General features: G+C 41.9%; 1 protein-coding gene across 7 annotated transcripts in view; it reads left to right on the top strand.

The window, feature by feature from the left end:
- Positions 1–20597, top strand: part of Erc1 (ELKS/RAB6-interacting/CAST family member 1) — a 327887-nt gene that overhangs the window by 66318 nt on the left and 240972 nt on the right. For 4 of the 7 annotated variants that reach the window (XM_038318227.2, XM_042054451.1, XM_038318234.1 and 1 more), the window contains exons 5-7: positions 3538–3693; positions 5034–5117; positions 10572–10739. In XM_038318227.2, the coding sequence (XP_038174155.1) occupies positions 3538–3693; positions 5034–5117; positions 10572–10739 (408 nt within the window). The remainder of the gene's footprint in view (positions 1–3537; positions 3694–5033; positions 5118–10571; positions 10740–20597) is intronic. The other 3 variants (XM_038318230.1, XM_042054452.1, XM_038318233.2) reach the window with 1 other exon arrangement.

The raw sequence follows: 20597 nt of genomic DNA on the forward strand, positions 1-20597 counted from the left end.
GGTCCCACTGCCAATGGCCACACAGACTGCCCAAGCCTCACAATGTCCCCCACATTTAGTGGGGCTTTTGGTCCTATCCAGGTCTCCCCTCCCTCCCGCTATTTGTTCAGAGTCAGTGAACTCTCACTAACTCAGGTCAGCTTTCTTTGTGGGTATCACAACCCAGACCCAGATAGACTAACATGGTATGTACTCACTCATAAGTGGATATTAGACCTAAAGCAAAGAATAATCAGCTTATATATAGTCCATGATTCCAGAGAAACTAGGTAACAAGGAGAACCCTAAGAGAGACATACGTGGATCCCCCGGGAGGGGAAACAGACAAGATCTCCTGAGAAAATTTGGAGTGTGTGGGTAGAGAAGGGGGGGAGAAGGGGAAAGGGAAAAAAGGGGAGGGAGGAAGAGAACATGAGGGTACAGGATACTCAAGAAGGGGTAAGGACAGAGAAGGAGAGAAAGGGAAGAGATATCTTGATTGAGGGAGCCATTAAGGAGCTAGTGAGAAACTGGGCTGGAGAGATGGCTCAGAGGTTAAGAGCACTGGCTGCACTTCCAGAGGTCCTGAGTTCAATTTCCAGCACCCACATGGTGACTCACAACCATCTACAACAGAATCAGATGTAGGTCTACATGCAGGGCCCTCATACATAAAATTAAATAAACTTTAAAAAAATGATTTATTAAAAAAAGGGGGGGACTAGTGAGAAACATGGCACTAGGGAAATTCCCAGAAATCCACAAGGATGACCCCAGCTAAGACTCTAAGCAACAGCGGAGAGGACGCCTAAACTGGCCTTCCCCTGTGGTCAAATTGATGACTACCTTAATTGTCATCATAGAACCTTCATCCAGCGACTGATGGAAGCAGATCAGGGATCCTCAGTGAAACTTTGGACCGAGCTTCTGGAGACCAGTCCAAGAGAGGGAAGAGTGATAATATGAGCAAAGGGGCTTTCTCCTTTTCATTTAGTTCTGGACTCTTGCTCATGTGATGGTGCCACTCGTCCATTTTAAGCACTAACGGGCATATACACACCCTAAGAGGCCCCAGGAGTGTTCTTTCAGGTGGTTGGAAGCTGATCTCTTGTATTGCAAAATGAGATAGTTCAGGGTAATTAGATCCTTCAGGAGCACCCAGCTTTGCTTGGGGAAATGAGACAACCTTTGGAATTGGAGATGTGGGGAGTTTCTCAAGGAGTAGATCACAGAGTGCCCAGTAGGAGTGGTTGACAGTGATGGGGAGTCAGGGCTTGGGAAGTAGCGTGGGAAAGTGAAAGGGAACTTAATTATCTGCTTCTTTCAGTTGATTAGGAGAGATATTCTCACATAAACCAGGCTTGGTACCACTGGAGTTTATGCTAGACCTAGTTACACTAACAAGGACTAGTTGTCTAATGTGATTTCAAAGAATAAACTGATAGATCTTTCCTCAGATAATTTATGTTTGCCTTGAGGTTTTCACAGCCACAGTAATGTCTTTTCTAGAAAGAAGTTTTCTGTGCTTGCTGTACGTTTGGTAGTGAGTTGACTCTGTCCTATGTTACTGTTGTGGTTGGGGAATAAGGCCTTGGGTCAGGTCCTTGTGGAAGCTGTACATGTGGTCTGCTGAGGACGCACACAGCTAGGGCGGTCACTCTGGGCCCTGTTGTCTTCTGTGGATCAAAGCTGTGCTAAAGCTACACTCCCTTTTCATTTCCCCTCTGTTCATCACCTCTTGTTGCTCCTAGATGTGGGCATGGCAGAACTTAATTTGATTCCTAGCTATTTGTGCTTATCTGTGCTTTAGTCATTTTACAGAGACCATGTCCTGATACGTGAGAACATTTTATGTTAATTTAAAAAGTGAATTTCTACAATTTATGTTAATCTGTTTCTATAATTTATGTTAATATGCTTCTGAAATTTTTATGTTAATCTTAAAAGTGAATTTCTATAATTGAAGTGTAGGCTATAAGCAAGGCAAGGGTACCTCTTCCCCCTTAGCTCCCCAAACCTGAAAACTGCTGGTTAGAATTGTCTCATGACAGATCTTTAAGTTCTGTCTTTCTGTTCTAGGAATTATGATAGCCAATACAGACAACCCAGACATCTTTGATATGAAGTAAAAGGAAGTCAGTTTCAGAATTCCAACCCAAAATGTTCTCTCTAAAGCTCCAAGTAAAATGAAGCCATACTTAAATTCTTTAAATCTATTTCTTAGGTAAATGAGCATGTTCAGTTACAGATATAAAATTATTTTCACGTAGCCATTTTGCTGTGACTGATACTTATGTTGAGGGTAAGTTATATGTTTCCACAAACAAATCAAGAAATTGAGTATAGAAACATGTAGAACTAGAAGGTGATATTTGTGGTAATTGAACACAAGAACAGTGATTTATTATTTAATATAACTATTTTTGAGATGGGGGTTATCTTACTATGTTGCCTAGGTTGTCCCTAAACTCCTGGTCTCAAGTAATCCTCTTCTGCCTTGTTCTGAATAACCAGAACTATACTCATGTGTCATGAAAATTAGTGATTTTTAAAACATACATAGATACTCCAAATGTATACCAGAAGTACAGTGAATAAGAGTTCTAATGTATGAAAAGTAACTGTTAATATATATTTACTTTTGATTTTTTTCTTCAATTGGAATGCTAGATAATTATTATGGTATATCTTATTATGAATTTTATTGTACAATTCTTTCAAACTATTCTTTTCTCTTAGTGGCAGAAACACGTCCCCCAGAGGTCACTAAATAAAGTAGTGAAATACTAGAATAGAAAAAGTTTTATGGTTAATTTTACAGTTTTTCTTCCACTAGAAATTTGTTGATCATAAAAGTGCAGAGAACCTTTAACCATTTTCTGTTGTTTCTGCCTGTTTGGTCAATTCGGTCTGCTTGAGTTGAAAGTGTCTGTAACTGGAGGGAGGAAGAGGAGCAGCCATGCTGTGGGGATGTGTCCTCCTCATCCCACATGCTGCAGCAGCAGGTTTCCATAGACCCAGTCCTTCAACTACTTTTAATCTTTGTAAGTAGTTTAACACTTAACTGTTGTAGGATATTTTACTCTTGTTTTTTTGAGGGGCCCACCACCCAGCTCCCAAATAAATCACACACAGACGTTAATGCCTGGCTTTAACTTGGCTTGCTTCTTGCCAGCTTTTCTTATCTTAAATTATCCAGATTACCTTTTGCCTTTGAGAGGGCTTTTATCTTTCAGAATTTTTGTATACCTTTCTTTTCTTCTTTCTCAGTGGCTTGCTTTTTAGCTGTGTGACTGGCCCCTGATGTCCTCCTCTCCTTGTTCTCTTGCTCCTAGTTCTCTCTCCTCCTAGATTTCTCCTTGTATTTATGCTCTCTACTTGTTAGCCCTGCCTATTCTTGCTTCCGACTTGCTGTTGGCCGTTCATCTCTTTGTTAGAACCGTCAGGTGTTTTAGACAGACACAGTAACACAGCTTCACAGAGTTAAGCAAATGCAGTGTAAACAGAAGTGATACCTGAAAATAATATTCCCAACACTTAACTCTTCTGTGTTCCTAGGATTCAAAAATTTCTTCCATGGAGCGTGGACTCCGAGACCTGGAAGAGGAAATTCAGATGCTGAAATCAAATGGGGCTTTGAGCACGGAAGAGCGAGAGGAAGAAGTGAAGCAGATGGAGGTGTACAGGAGCCACTCCAAATTCATGAAGAATAAGGTATGGGATGGGTGCTTCAGTTCCTAGGAGCTTTAAATTTATGCATACTTTTCCATGTTAGTGATCGCAAAGATCTACTTTATGCTTTATTAGATTTTAGAGGAGTGTTCCCCCACCCCCACTTAGAAATTTCCCAGAGTTAAGGTCAGAATGACTGGTATCATTTAGTTATTGTAGGCTTTTATTTCAATAAGAATTGTTTGATGTGACTAAGGACATGTTATCATTTAACTTTTTGTTTCTGCAAGTCCTTCTGAAATGATTTGATGGAACTTTGTTCAGCCGCATTTTTCTTATGTGGGAGAGCTCATTCTCTACCCCTTCTTGGGAAATAGTTTAAATCGATCCTGAAAGTTGTTGTTGTTTTTTTCCCAAAACAAGTTAAATGTTTCCCCTTTAAACAAGTTCCAAGATGGAAGGCCTTTGCTTTCTCAGGGGAGTTCATTTGCTCCCAGGTTTGCTGCTTCCTATGTGCTCTCAGGCATGTGTGCAGTAGGGCAGTCAGTACTGAGGCCTATCAGTGTGGTTTAAAATCAGATCCAAAAGTCATTTAGTTCGATTCTATAAACTATTTAAATAAAATTGAAGAATTTAATTTATTGGGATATCAATTTTATTGTGGTTCAATTAAAAATAATTATTGTCAAAGTTTGGACACGGTGGCACATGCCTGCAGTCCCAGCACTTGGTAGACAGACAGCTGGACTGCTACATCTTGGAGGCCAGCCTGGTCTACATAGTGAGTTCCAGGCTAGCCAGGGCTATACAGTGAGGCCCTATCTCAAAACAAATATGCAAATAAATAATTTTAACAATGAAAATTTAGCTAGAAAAATAACTCACTGCATTTCCCAAATGTATAGAGTGGCTATAGAGTTTCTCACAATTGAAAACTGAAACATTCTCCATATTTGACTGTCGGGGAATACAGGTGTGCCTCCCTACCCTGTTTAGGCTTTCTGTTGTGTATCTGGTGTATGTCTGTAGCATTTGTCTCTATTGCTGAAGAGTCTGTTATTGATGATTTATGCCAATTATGTGCTAATTTTAATGCTAAAAAATTGATGTGCTCAACTTTTTGTTAGCTTGGATTTTCTCCATGATTTTAGGACAAAATATACCATATTAAAATCTATATTATACTTCCCTTTTGCTGACCAGCACATTCTAGTTCATTTGAAAAAAGTTTGAAAATTGCCTTTGAAAAATGAGTTAGGGGAAAAGATTCAATTATTTTAATGTAAGTTATTGTTATTTCAGAGGTCACTGTGGCTCAAAATCAGTTAATTTGAAGTCCTAAGTTGGCACATGAGTGTAAAACAATAACGATGTCGTGACAGGTAGAGCAACTGAAGGAGGAACTAAGTTCGAAAGAGGCTCAAGGGGAGGAGCTGAAAAAGAGAGCGGCTGGTCTTCAGTCTGAGGTCTTTGCAGTAAGATTTACCTCTTTGTGTGCAGTGATCCCACAGTGGGACCCTGCTGGCTCTGGCTTCTGGGTGGCTTACACTTTCATTCTCTCTACGGATGGCAGCTCTGCCCATTCTTAGCACTAACCAGCCTGCTCTGCTCTTTTGACTGACCTTTGTTCACAGTTTGATACATATGTCACTTGTGCACACTGAGTCCACATGGATTCTGCGAGCCCTACACCTGGTTCTTCATTGTTTTGCTGTTCTGTGGATGGTATCTCAAAACTCCCATTCCTAATTCCTTGTTGCGTAGATGTACGCTGATTTATATGAATGGTCTTTCCCTCCATTCTTTTAGGTACAGGAATATGCAGACGTCTCTAGGCCTGTCGCCTACAACTTAACTCCATTTGAAATTCTTGAGAAAATTGCTTTAACTACATGGAGACATTAAGTTCTCATTAGGAGATTTTGCAGCAAATGTTATTTTCTTTAGGACAGATGTATAGAGAATAAATAGCTATTTAAAGTTACCTGGGAGTTTAGAATTAGTGTGATGTTTTTAAATTACTAAAACTGCATTTCAAACCATTCTAATAGATAATAATAAAATAACCATGACCTGCATACTTACTAGACGCATCTGGGGTGATAAACACCAATTTACAGAGGAGAAAGCTCAGTTAACAGATGATGCCCAGTGAACCACAGCTCATAAGGGGCAGGGTTTGATTGACACCAGCTATCCCGTTTTAGAGTTTACTTGTAATTTCTTCATTATTTTGTTTGTATTTTCCATATACATCTTCCTCAAAGTGTCAAAGATGAGTGGAAAAGCTACCCTTGGGAAGATTTGTGGACTAATTAATTAATTAATTAATTAACTGATTAATGCAGTATTAAAAATAAATTTTGATAATTTATTTATGGCTACTTTGTATTGAAGGTTAAAAAGTAAAATACTATGTTTGGAAAAGATTCAATTTGGATTATGGTATTAACTATATGTTATCTGGAGGAGGAATTGGTATATAACTTCCTTTTTTTCTTAGCTATTATTTTTTCATTTATGTGTATCAGACAGCAGGCCAAGTACATTATTGAATTCCTAAGCAGTATGAGGCTTTGGTATAATTTCTCCATTGCCAGTTAGGAAGCCAAGATGTAGAGAAGAATAACATTACTGATCTCTTTAGCAACTAACTGCTACCATATGCTCCTCACCTAGTTTTCTCTCCTGGGCATTGTAGAAGGAAGATTTGTACTTCTAAATTTTTCTTTTGTTTAAAATGTTTTCTTCTTTTTCTCAGTCTCTAAGGGTCTGTATAGCATCATGTAAAGCTTGTTAAGTAGTGCACACAGTACGGAAACAGCAGTCCTGTGCAGAACTGAAGTCTCTCTCTCTGTATGTATGTGTGTATTTTAGAATATAGAAAGGACCTTATTATGTAGGCTAGTCATCAAACCTGTGATTCTGCCTCAGCCTCCTTAGCACTGAGGGTTTTGGGTGTGTACCTCCATGCCTGGCTTCTGTTTATTTTTGACTCATGTTTAGAAGTATCCGGAGATTTGGATACCTTTGAACTGTAGTTTTTTCCTGAGAAAGTAGTAACACTTTGAATATTCTGGGCATTTATTTATAGAATAAATACATTTTTAGTTCAATCTATATATTACAGACGGAATAATGCTAATATGTATTTTTGTTGTTGGTAAAGGGATACCATGAATATCCTTAGGTATTTGCTTATCAGTAAATAATTTTCATGTGTATAGAAAAATGCTTGCCTTATTGAAAGAGAAGACTAAATTATTTTTAGTGCTTTTTTTAATTTAAAATTTACTGTAATGGGGTCTGTACAAAAGGAGGGAGGGGAAGGGGGTAAACATGCAAGGGACACAGGAACACGATGACATGGCCAGGGCCACAGCTTCTGTTGTGGGAAAGAGGAGAAAAGACCAGGGCTGGAGCTGGGGTGGAAGAGGGAAGGGGGAGACCGTGGCTGCATTCCTCCACCCCCAGGAAGCACCTCTTGTCCCTGGCTCTCCTCCTATACCCTGGCCCCCCTAAGATTCCGTTTCTCTTGTTCTGCCTCTGGCCCTAGTGGCTCCTTCTGATGCTCCCCTTGGCTTTTCCCTGGGGATACTCCAGTAGATGTTAGGGTTCAGTCACTCCACCTTGCTGAAAGTATCCCTCTGCCTTCCCTGCTTCTGCCCCTCAATACCACTGTATCCTTCCTTTGGGACAGAATCTTAATCCCCCTCCTCTCTCTCCTCCCTTCCCCTGGGAAAAAAACAACAACAAAAAAAGAAAGCACCAACTCCCCAGGAAGGGGCAGCAGACAGTAGTAGAGGGGACTCAACGAGGAGGGCACACGACCTTCTAGGGAAAGGCTCACAAATCCCTGGGAGAAAAGGTAAGGGGTTAAAGGTTGAGGGCAGTGGCTGCTGCTGTCCTCTGCCACCCCTGCTCACTGTCCAAGGGACTTCAACACAACTTAGGGGACAGGTGTTTGTAGGGTCAGCTCTGATAGGGAGAAGAAAGGAGCAGGAGAAACATTGTTAAAACCTAGTGAATTCCTCCTCCTCCTCTGTCTGGAGGCTCCGTGGTTGATGGAGAGCAGTGAGTCAGTGGGAAGAGGAGACTGTACCAAGAAGAGCTTTCCTCCACTCTTCCCCTCTTCCCCATCAACCTGGAGCTCACCAGGGCTGGGAGGGAAGTGGCTGAGAGCTCACTGGTACCCCCTCTGCCCCAGCTGTAGGAGGGGCTGCCACTGCTGCCTCCGCAGCCGCTGCTGCTGCCGCCGCCATTGGACAAACCTCACCAGTACATGGTGGGTGCAGGGGTCCCCCTCAGCAGGTAGGCTGTGGCTGGGGGGCATCTCCTGGGATAGGAGTGGTGGCCCTCCCCAGATGGGTCTGCATGTGGCCGGCCAGCTGGGCAGGGGTCTTGCAGTGCACGCTGCAAAGTTTGCACAGGATGCGGTCAGCACGCGGGACCTGGAGCCCATGGTCCTTCACCACGTGGATGCGCAGGTATGCTGTGTGGAGAAGCCTTTGTTGCAGAGCTCACAGACATGGTGAGGGCCATGTTCCCAGTGTTCCCTTTAGTGCTTCTTAAAAGTGTAATTGGTTTCCTTCCTTCCTTCCTTCCTTTCTTCCTTCCTCCCTCTCTCCCTCCCTCTCTCCTTATCTTGTTTTCCTGGGGAGATCAGATGCAGGAAACATGCTAGGAAACACTCTTCTGTTGTGGTATGTTCCCAAATTAAAAGTCTAATTTTAAGGTAAACTCTATTTCTTCCTGTGAAATTTCTTAAAAAGCTTTCTCTCGTTACCCAAGATTGGTGTAGTAAAGTACTTTAGAGAGGCTCAGTTTTCTAAAACTTGAGAACTTAGCTTCATCTGTCATGAAAATTTATGACATACTGTATGTCTGCCAGTAGTTAATCTGTCATGTACTTATTTTCTGGACGGTAGACCTAATAATTATAAACTCAGAAAATGTCATAAGACAGCTTTTTAAATCTTTATTTAAAGTTTCAAAATAGGAAAGAAGGTGGCTGGGCATGGTAGTGCATATCTTTAACCTCAGCACTTGGGAGGCAGAAGCAGATGGATCTCTGAGTTTGAGGCCAGCGTCTATATAGTGAGTTTTAGACAACCAGGGCTACACAGAGAAACCCTGCCTTAGGAACAAGGCTGGCTAAGAAGGCTGAGTGAATAAGAACACTTGCTGTGTCAGCATGAGTGTTTCCATCTCCAGAAGTCATGTCAGAAGCCGGTGTGGTTGCCTGTCTGTATCCTAATGCTACAGGGACATGAAGACAGGAGGATTTCTAGGGTTGGTTAGCTTCAGGTGCAGTGAGAGAACCAGTCTCAAGGGAGCAAGGCAGAAGTTGATAGATGGATGCCCAGCATTGGCCTCTGTATATGTACACGCAAATATAACACTGTACACATTTACTGTCCTCATTGGCTGTTCACCTGTAATCCTAACATTTAGGAGATTAGAGGCAAGAAGATCAAGACCAGCCTTGGCTGCATAGTCAGTTTGGGCTGATCTGGGGCACATAAGACTAACTCACTCTCTCTCTCTCTCTCTCTCTCTCTCTCTCTCTCTCTCTCTCTCTCTCTCTCTCTCTCTCTCTCATGCTTAGGAACAATAGAGATAGAAGGAAGTTGTTTAAAAGGAAATATTTGTTGGTGTTAAGAGAGTTTTGTGGAGTCAGGCTGTGGTGGTACACACCTTTAATCCCAGCACTCATGAGGCACAGGCAGGCAGATCTCTGTGAGTCGAGGCCTGCCAGGTCTATAAATGAGTTCCAGAACAGCCAGGGCTACACAGAGAAACCCTATCTTGAAAAACCAAAAAAAAAAAAAAAAAAAAAAAAGGCTTTGTGAAGAATGCATTGTACTGTTTATAACTGGCCTGTTCAGACTGATAAACTTCAGATGCCACATGTAGATTCTCTCAGGGAGAGCCTATATATTCTTCATTTAAGTCCATGTATCTGTTTATGTTCTATGATGTGGATGTAGTTGATAAATAGTTGACTTTTTTTTTTAAAAGAAAACATCTCTCTGATGCCCTAACACTGAAACCAGCCTGGTTTCGTCTTGTTTTCATGATACAGTAGGGTCTCACTGTACTGTTGGCATGCTTAGAACTCACAGAGATCCAACAGCTTCTGCCTGTTCTGCGTGGGATAAAGGTTTACACTACCACATCTAACCTAGTTTTTTAAGATAAGAAGCTTTTTATAAAACTTTTGCTTGAGAAAGAAAACTAAAGAAGCATACCACTAGGATTTGAATTTACTTTCAGTAGAAATAGGAAGTTACTTTCCCCTCATGTTTTACATTCACACTAGTCCTGCCTGTGACTCATTGTTTTCTGACCAAATAAAGTGGCATTTAGGTGATGAGTGCTGCCTGGTTGGGTTGAGCTGCAATTTCTTCCTCCATCTTTCCCAAGGCAGTCGTTCTCAACCTGAGGGTCACAGCCATCAGAAGCCGAGACACTGCTCAGTAACAAAATTACAGTTGTGAAGTAGCAATGAAAATAACTTTATGGTTGGGGTCGCTACAACATGAGGAACTGTATTAAAGGGTCTCAGTATTAGGAAGGTTGAGACCAACCCTTTAATACAGACATTTCAGAAACTATTTAAAGACAAGAAATGAAGATTAGAAATTTCTGTGTTTTGAATAAGCTTAGTTTTTGGTAAGGAGCATCCAGTATTAGATGGTGTAAAAGATTAGTATGTCCTGTCTTATTGATTTACTATTGATGAGCCTAGATCTCGGGGCTGCTAGACAAGTGCTTTAACACTGAAGCACACCCCACACCTACCATCAAGTCAGTGTTGCTCTTAGTTCCCTATCTTGTGTCGTGAATCTGCCAGAGGCCCAGCTGTGCGGTAGCTGTGTGGTTTCTTTCTTCCTTACAGTGTGTGTTTTCTTTTCCAGATTGGCCAGGTGAAACAAGAGTTGTCCAGAAAGGACACTGAACTGCTAGCCTTACAAACCAAGCTAGAGACTCTCACGAACCAGTTCTCAGATAGTAAGCAACACATCGAGGTGCTGAAGGAGTCCCTCACTGCTAAAGAACAGAGGGCTGCCATCCTGCAGACTGAGGTAAAGAGTTTTTGTGATTTATGTGTAATCTAGCTCATTCCTAGTTTCATCTTGTTATATATTTGTTATGTGTAGAGTCAAGTGATCATTTATTGTGCTGAAATAACCATTTTGTTTCTGTTGTTAGATCTAATTTAAAAAGGTGCTGTTTCTTTACATTTTTTATTATTAGGATTTATTCCACTTAAACTGCATTTTGAATTATTCAAATGAGAAGTTAGTTATAAAAATATATCTGTCTGATTCATTTAAATTGAAAAGCATCGATTCTTTTTGTCAGGGAGGAACAGGTATATTTCATCTTTCGACTCTCAGGTCACAGTCCATCCCTGAGGGAAGTCGGGCAGGAAGTCAAGGCAGGAGCTGATTCAGAGCCCATGGAAGAGCTCTGCCTACTGGGTTGCTCCTCAGCCAGAGTCCTTTTTTTTTTTTAACTTCCTTTTTTTTATTTATTGTGTGTGTCTTTCACATTATATATCTTCATCCCAATTCATTGCTCTGTCACTTCATATTTGCCCTCTGCTGTTGTGACCTTCCCGCTTACTCCCAAATAAAATGAAATTTAAGAGAAAAAAAAAGAAGAAAAAAGAAAAACCAGTTTCATCATGGAAGCTGCAGTGTGACCCATGGAGTCACTCAGTAAACCCTTTTGTCCATACAGCTTTACTTGAAAGTGTTCATTGCAGAGTCATTGGTCTGGTTCGAGGTCTCTGGTTTCTGCTACACTATCAATCCTAGGCTTAGGCCCTCACTGGAGCTTCTCTTGGATATCCTGTTGTTGCCCAGGGTCATGGAGATCCTGCAGCTTAAGATCTGCTGGACTGGTCCCTTTATGTGCTCCAGCAGCTCACAGATGGGGTAGATGTTGGAGTGACCCAACTCATAACCTTGTTCTGTGCCTATGTAGTTGCAGGGTTGGTCAGCCCACCAGCTCTCCTTATCCTCACCACCAGGTGAGCTCTTCCTGCATTACCCTGGCTAGTAGTTCACAGGACCAGCTCTCCCGCTTTCACGGCCTCAGGGCAGTTCTCCCACATCTATAAGTACAGAGCCAGAGGAGCATTCATTGTTACCCAGGGCAAATTATGAATGGTGGTGATCTTGGTTAGTTTGGATTACATGTAAAGTAACACGCACTTTTACATACATGTGTATTTATTTGTGTGCATGTGTGTGTATGCACATGTGTGTATGTGCATGTGCATGCATTCAAGTGAAGAGGTCAGAAGACAACTCTTGGGAGTTGGTTCTCTCCTGCCACCTTGTGGAATCTAAGAATCTAAGTCATCAAATGTTCATGCTAACACTTCTTCCCTGTGAGCCATCTTGCCAGGCCTGATGGCATAGTTTTTATAGACGTTCTTTCTTCTTCTTCTTTTTTTTTTTTTTTTGATTCTTTGTGCTAAACTTGGATTTATTTAAGGAATTTCAAATATGAAATACTATGGAAAATATCACCTTCATTTCTTCATTTATAAAGAGGGTTTTTGTTTTGGTAACTTGAACATGCACTGCAAAAAATTCAGAAGATGGTGCCAGTGTCTTAAAGGTCTGCCTCACTTCCAGTTTGCTACTGTTAGTTTGGGATGCAAACCAGCCATCAAGCAGTTAGTTAATCTCAGTGAAAACATGTGAAAGTTTGTCATGGTCTGATAAATAGCATTTCTCCTCTGGCAGTCCACTATTCCCTTTGTACCCTGCTTGAATAATATCTATCCTCTTAGCTAGGTCTGAACTCCTATTGGCTTGTGATTAGTCTCTTCTATTGTGGCTGGTAAATACTGTATTTATTATCACTACTGAATGATTTTGTATTTGCCTCTAGCCAGGGTAGGAGTGGCTGAGCCTCAGGGATCATCTTGTAAGTTACTAGAACAGTTACTCCAGTACAGCCATCTCATCCTAACCATTAAGGGTGTTAAAGTTAGCCTCTTCATGAATTTGGGGGAATTTATTTATTGTCACTTGCTTTCAAATAATTTCTCTAATGACATTTGACAACACTTTTTCCCCAAGCAACTTTCTTTTGTTAGAGTCTAATAAAAGGCAGCTTGTACCAATTCCTTGAAAACTGTCATGTTATATTTTACTCTTAATTGATTTTGTTCTCTTTATTGCAGCTATTTGATCTGATGTATAAACCAATGAATTAAACATATGAAAAAGAGCAGGGATAATGGAGGTTTTTAAAAATTCCTCTGTATATGTGTGTGTGACGTGCATTCGTGTGGGTGTGTGGAGGACAGAGGCCAACTTGAGGTATTGTTCCTTAGGTGCTGTTTACCTTCTTTATTTGGGGCTGGCTATCTTGCCTTCCCTGGAGCTTGCTGGTTAGGCTATGCTCACTGGCCTGCAAGTCCTAGGGGTCTTCTTATCTCCTTTTCTTTAGTGTTGGCATTACAGATGCATTTTGGGATTTGACTCAGGCTCTCACCTTTCACAAGCACTCTACTGAGTAAGCTATCTCCAAAGCCCTCACTTAAAAAAAATTCTTCAAGGAAAACATTGATCTGGGAAAAGGTCTGTGTAGTATCCCCTCCTCCCATCTTCTAGAATGAAGACTTCTGGTGTTGAGCACTGTATAATATTATTGACATTGCTTCTAAGTATATGTTTCTCTCTTTTAATTTGTTGACCTTTCTAGAGGTGATCAGACTTTAATAGAAATAATAGTTGAGGGTTGGAATAATGGCTCAGCAGTTAAGAACACTGACTGCTCTTCCAGAGGTCCTGAGTTCAATTCTCAGCAACCAGATGGTGGCTCACAATCATTCTGTAATGAGATCTGGTGCTCTCTTCTGGCCTCCAGGCATATGTGCAGGCAGAACACTGCATACTAAATACATAAATCAATCAATCTTAAAATAGTCGAAAGTGGAGGTTTAACTGCACAAGATCAAGCTTGTCAATACGCGCAGAGCAGATGCAGGTGGAGCCCGTGAAGCTCTGCTGCTCGTTGATGGCCGCTGGGGGCGTGGGATAGGGTGTGACTGCTGGTAGGTTGTTCATGTTCATGCAAGCAGTATTAATTGGACTCAATGGATTGTTAAAAACTGTGAGTATAGGAGGGCTACATATTCAGGGCACTTCCTGGGAGTGGGAAAGGGGAGTTGGGTTGATATGATCAAGATACATTGTATATTTTGTTTGAAGTTATAATAAAAAGTGCTTTAAAAAATAGAGGTTGGGGCGATGCCAGGGCATGCCTTTAATCCCAGCACTTGGGAAGTCGTGGCAGGGCAGATCTCGGTGAGTTCTAGGACAGCCAGATCTACACAGAGAGACCCTGTCCTGAAATCCCCTCCCCCAAAAAGGAGAAAAAAATTAGATGTTTTGGGCCAGACCTAAGATTGATGCTGACCCTCTGTATTAATTATTATGTGGCTGTATATGAGGTTTTTTTAAACCCATTTTTAAGTCTCTATTTCTTCATCTATAAAATACGGATACTACTGTTTCTAAAGTTGTTTTGGCTAGAATAGATGTTTTATTACATATTCCTTTCCCAAACATGCAAGGACCCTTAAATTTGTAGGCTAAAAATATTTTTAAATACCTGGTATTTTATAACACCTATTTTATTTTTGAGGTAGGTTCTCTCTATGTAGCCCTGGTGTTTTTGGACCTCTCTATGTAGCCCTGGTGTTTTTGGACCTCTCTATGTAGACCAGGCTGGCCTCAAACTCACAGAGCTCCACCTGCCTCTGCCTCCTAAGTGCAGACATTAATGGTGTATGCCACTCTATTTGGTTTATAATACTTTTATTTGATATCAGTTGTTTTATTTGCTTCTGCATTAATTGCTTTAGTATCCCTGTGGCCATAGCACTTAACAGGAACAACATAATAAAGGACAGATTTGTTTTGGCTCTTGGGTTCAAAGAGTCAGTTCATCCTGGTGGGGAAGGCATGGTAGAATCGTTAAGTTAATGGTGGTATGAGTATATATTAAGACAGGATTCAGAGAGTACAAAGGAACCAGACTCAAGTATCATCTTCAAAGTCCATCTATAGTTACTTTACCAGCCAGGCCTCACCTCTGAAAGGTTTCATAGCTCACCCAAATCCTACCACCAGGTTGGGATGTAGTATTCAAAACACGAGCCATTTCTGACTTAAACTGTTATAGCATTCTACTCCTATTCAGTTTCTGCCCCACCTCCACCAAAGCCCTTGACCATCTCCTAATACAAAATGCTTTTAATCTAATTTCAAGAGTTTCATAGTCTTAGCAGTTCCAGCAATGTTCAAAAGTCCCAACTGAGACTCAAAACAATCTCTTAGTTGAAATATCAAAAAGAAAGGTTTATAAACTAGGTATGATGGTTTGTATGGCTACTCTTAGTTCTTGAGTGGACGGGCATTAGGATTGTCAGGAGTTCAAGGTCAGTCTAGGCTACACTGGTAAGACTCTGAAAAATAAACAAACAAAACCCTGGGCATCTAGAAACGCCAGAATTCCAAGCTGGAGTCATTTGTACCACCGATGAAGAAGAAACTGATGGAAGTCGAGCTGGGAGATCTGCCAAGCTCGATATTGATGTGGGATTTTACTTCCAAGGCTTGGAGTATTTCAGAGAGATTACAACTGGCATCAAGTACATTAACGTGAGGAAAGGGAGCATCAATGGGGCTAATGTGGTACAGGCTGCCAGTGTACTTTTCCAACTCCTCAATTTTTTATAAGGAACTCAAACGTGAATGATGATGCAAGTACCTCTGCAGAGGAGCCAGTGCTGGGGGGAGGAGGACACTCTGTATTCTGAACTCACCTGCCTGCCTAAAACCCATCTGTGAAGAATTCTGTTAAGACTAAATTTTTTTTTTTAAATATTTATTTATTTATTTATTTATACAATATTCTGTCTGTGTGTTTGCCTGAAGGCCAGAAGAGGGCATCAGATGGTTGTGAGCCACCCTGTGGTTGCTGGGAATTGAACTCAGGACCTTGGGAAGAGCAGGCAATGCTCTTAACCACTGAGCCACATCTCCAGCCCCAAGACTAAATTTTTTATATCTTGACAGAGAATTTATGTTCAATATATGGAGACTGGTCCATGTAAAACAAGCAAGTACCAAATAAATAAAGTTATATTCTTCCACTATTCAATGACCAATAGGTGTTCCCATTTCAAAATGGAGGAATGGGGACCTAGGAAGGAGGGATCTAACCAAAACAAGACCTAAACCCAAGAAACAAACATTAAATCCTGTGCTCCATGTCCAACATCTGGAACATGTGGTGATATATTTTGAGCCCAAGTAGGCCTGGAGACTATCACCTTGCACCCCCCATACATGGCCCCTTTCTTGGTCTGGTTCCATTTCATGCATGTAAATCTTTTAAAATATCTTTTAAAATATCAACAGATATCCCACATTCCTGACTTCTCCAGTGTATTGGCATCTCCATTGCAGCTAAATTAATTTCAAAGTTTCTACAATACTCAGTCATGGCTTCCCAAAGAGAACCACCCCCTGCCATACATTTCATGACCTTTCAGGCTTTCTTTCCTAGAATTTTGGTGGGAGCATCATTGACTGTTTGTATCCTGCATGCCTGAAAAACAAGTACCATGTGAATAATGACAGATTGTGCCAAGTAAGCAGTAATCAAGTCTCACTGGATCATGCCTTCAGTGTTCTTTTGAATGCCTTGGTAGTTAAAACATTTCCTCAGGCAGCTCTGTGTAAATAAAGCATCCCTGATGTACTACATTTTTTTGTTGTTTTGTTTGGTTTGGTTTGGTTTTTTCCAGACAAGGTTTCTCTGTAGTTTTGGTGCCTGTCCTGGAATTAGCTCTTGTAGACCAGGCTTGCCTTGAACTCACAGAGATCCGCCTGCCTCTGCCTCCTGAGTACTAGGATTAAAGACTTGTGCCACCACTGCCCAGCTTGATGCACTACATTTTAAAGGAAGATATTCAAATGCATTTTCTGTTTTACTCTTTGAAGCCTTTGATAGGTGCAGTGTTGAAAAGTCTTAAAATGCATTTAAGGTCCTTTTACTGTTGTCCTGGTGCATATCACTTGGCTTCTTTTTAATGGTGCTGTCTCCTCAGCAAATAACTCCTTGCCACGTTAAACGTGCTCCTTTTCTGGCCAAAGTATACGTTTTTCACGTTTTCTGCTCTGCATTTTGGTCCCAGTTCTCATTGTAAACCTGGCTAAAAGTAGCTAGCAAATTTTGTCAAGATTATTTAGTACTAGTTTTGAATCTGGCCTCCATCAAAATTTCAGCTTCCTGACAAAGGACAGGCAATTTTTTTTTTTTTTCGGGGATTTAGTGCAGATGTCCTTTAGCTCAATTCTATAGTGTGGCTGTTTGAGTGAAAAAAAAAATGTACCCTCTAGGCTCATGTGTTTGAACACTTGGGCTACAGTTGTGACGCTGTTTGGGGAGGTTATGGAACATTTAGAAGGTGGAACCTTGTGGAGGAAGTATGCCACTGAGGACAGGCTTTGTGGTTTTATAGTCTGATCCCACTTCCTATTCTTTTTCTCTGCTTCCTGTGTATGGATGCAATATGATTTCTGTTTCCTGATTGCTAGGATGCATTGCTTGGCACTCCTTCTGCCATACTTTCCCTGTCAGGATAGACTGTAACCTCTCTGGAATTTTAAGCTAAAATAAGCACTTTTCTTCTATGTTGCTTCTGGTCAGGGAAAAATTATAACAGCAACAGGAAAGTAACTAATACATGTACATTCTGTGCTCTCATTTAAAGCCTTATGAGCACAGTCTTTAGTTCTGACCTCCCAGGCTCCAACTAGACTGACTCCTCACTAGACTCTTTCTGCTTGTAGTGTTCTGGGGCTTTTCCTGGTCTGCAGCTCCAAACCTTTGTAAATTCTTCCCACCAGTTCAAAAGCCCCATGAGCCCCATATTAGATGTGTGATAGGAGCAGCCCTAGTTCTCAGAACCGTTGTGCCACTATCACAGTTACTGGTAGAATCAACGTAAAAGGAGGAAAGAAGCCATGATGTCAAGGCACCCCAGGACCGCTCTCCATAGAGGCTGTTCACATGAGAGTGGGCTGGGAATCAGTGGTCATTACTGTGTGCAGATGCTTGTCCCTGCAGATCTGTTTCTCTTCTCTGTATCTTACCTTCGAAAGATTACACAGACTTGCTAAGTAGAACCACCAGCTGGGACATAAACAGTCAGTATCAAACCATAATCAACTAGAGAACAATTGTTCAAATACATGAGCCTATGTGGAACATTGCTCATGGAAACCAGTACACTATGGAATTGCATCAAAGGCCATTTTGTTACATTCCAGCAAAGAATTTGTCTACACTTTGTGAGGATCCTGAAATTTTGATTGAGACTGTGAGTTAGGCAAGATACAGATTTTTGTCACTTTTATAGAGAATGTTTAGATGAATTAATAATATGCTATTTTTGTTTGACACTGTTGTTCTTCTTTTCTGGCGTGGGGTGTATCTCGGAGCCGGAGGAAGGGAGACCCAGGACGCGACCACGTGCATGGGAGGATTATTTATTAAGGAAGGGGGTGCTCGACAGTGCGGGTCAAGGGAGGGAGGAAAAAGAAAGAGAAGGGGATAGAGAGAAAGAGAGAGAGAGAGAGCAAGAGAGCACATGGCGGGGGGGTTTTAAACTTTTATTGGGGTACAGTGTTCTTGGGAAATGTAGTTTTTGGGTCCGGCGGGGTGAAACTGCGATCTGCGCTTGCGCGCAGGGGCCTTCTGCTCACAAAGGCCTTCTGGGAGGTGTAGTCCTCATCCCATGAGAATCACATCTCCACCCTTTTTGGTTTATTAAAAAATTTGGGGGGAGTCTTAGTGGGTAGGGAATGGGGGCGTAGCCCAGTCTCATAGCTGCTTCCTGCTGACTTTGTGGGCGTCGAGGGAATTTTTTTTTGGGGGGGGGTTGATGTCCTGGTGTCCTGGTCCCATTTGCTGGCGTCCTGGGATGGTTCCGGTGTGTCCTGGTAATGATGTCCTGTTTACTGACGTCCTGGGATGTCCTGGTGGTCCGTGTCTCGGGGATGGCTGATTGAAACCACATCCGTTGGTGTCTTGAAGAACTGGGTTGTCGTTAGGTGCTGGAAAACAAGAATCACATTAGGAAAGGAAAGATTAAGGGGAGGTGGAATATGAGGTGGAGGCTTAAGGATTCGAGGTAGTGGGGGGCTTTAGGGTTTTTTTTTGAGGCCAAGAGTGATAAAAAATTAAATGATACTTATTCCGTTTGAATACTTATTTTGTTCGTGTCCAATCCATTCAGGTGTGTCAAGCTGGCTTCCTAGAACTTAAAGAAAATGCCTTAAAAGAGAAATAAGGTTTTTGACCATATTTATCATCTGAATCCCTTGTCTCCGTGAGCGATGATGATTCCTGTAACGACAACTAAGTGGTTATTTAGAATTTAGAGGTCATACATAGGAAAAGGAAAAGAGGGTGTGTTAGTGTAATAAAGAGTTAAGTGTAGATGGAACCGTTATTTTTCTTGTACTGAAGCTGGTGTCCTCTGGAACTTGAGAGAGCAAGGTCCTGTCTGAGTTACTGTGAATGAGGAATCTTTTTGCGTTGGAGGAGTGAATGGTTTAAGGTGTGACAGGTGAATCCAGTGAGGAAGTCCTTCGAGCTTGGCAGCTGTGGGAGTTAGAAGAATTACTCTGAGGGGACCCTGCCATTTAGGGGAAAGGGGTAAGGGACGTTGACCTGGGGGAGAAAATAGTACCTGTTCTCCAATCTTAATTGGTGGTGGACATGGATTAGTACATGATCGAGGTAATGAGTGATCAGTGAAATCCCACAGTAGCGAGAGTAAGTGGGTTAGTAATGGCGTGAGCAGGTGATCAGGTAGGGGGGAGGTTTTAGGTGGAAGGCCAGGGGTTAGAACCGGCCGTCCATACATGAGTTCAAAGGGTGAAATAAACAGCGGGCTCTTTGGTAGGGCCCTGAGTCTAAGAAGGGTCAAAGGTAAGAGCTTTACCCAGTCGAGATGCAGTTCCTGTGACAACTTAAGAAGGGTGTCCTTTAGAGAGCGATTGGCACGCTCTACCTTACCTGAAGACTGAGGATGGTACGGGATATGAAAATGCCAAGGAATGTCGAGATCCTTGGACAGGTTTTGAGAAATCTGGGAGGTGAATTCAGGGCCGTTGTCTGATTGGAGAGAGGTTGGAATCCCAAACCGGGGGATGATTTCTCGGAGAAGAATATCGGAGACTGTCTGGGCTCTCTTGTTAGTAGTAGGGAAGGCTTCAACCCACCCGGACATTGTATCCACCAAAACCAGAAGATATTTAACTCTTTTGACTGTGGGCATATGAGTAAAGTCCAGCTGCCAGTCAGTTCCTGGAAGAGAGCCCCTAGCCTGATGGGTAGGAAAAGGGAAGCTACGGTATTTAGTCTTAGGATCTGACTTTTGACAGATCTGACAGGAGGCAGTCATGGCCTTTAGAAATCCTCAGAGAGAGGAGGGGGATGGATTTAACACTGGTATATATAAGAATCTGCGTAGGCGTGGTTGTCCGTTGTGGCAACTTAAAAAAGAAAGCACTTAAGTGACTCAATTTTTAGAAGGTTAGAGTCCAGGATGGTGGTGCAAAGACATGGTGGCGTGACCGGCTGAGCTTACATCTTGATCTTCAGAGAGTGAGCACAGTGGGAATGATGTAAGTCTTTTGAAACCTTAAAGCCACCCCCAGTGGCTACATCTCCTCTAACAAGGCCAGGTCTCTTAATCCTTCTACCAACTGGGAGCCAAGTATTTAAACAAGTGAGCCTGTGGGTGTTCTTCTTTCACAGCACCTCAGGCTCTTTGCAGATGCACCCAGGAGTCTTCAGAATGTAGGGAGAGGCTAAGAGAGAGCTATAGTCCT

The sequence above is a fragment of the Arvicola amphibius genome, chromosome 2, assembly GCF_903992535.2.
Source record: "Arvicola amphibius chromosome 2, mArvAmp1.2, whole genome shotgun sequence".
NCBI classification, from domain to species: domain Eukaryota; kingdom Metazoa; phylum Chordata; class Mammalia; order Rodentia; family Cricetidae; genus Arvicola; species Arvicola amphibius.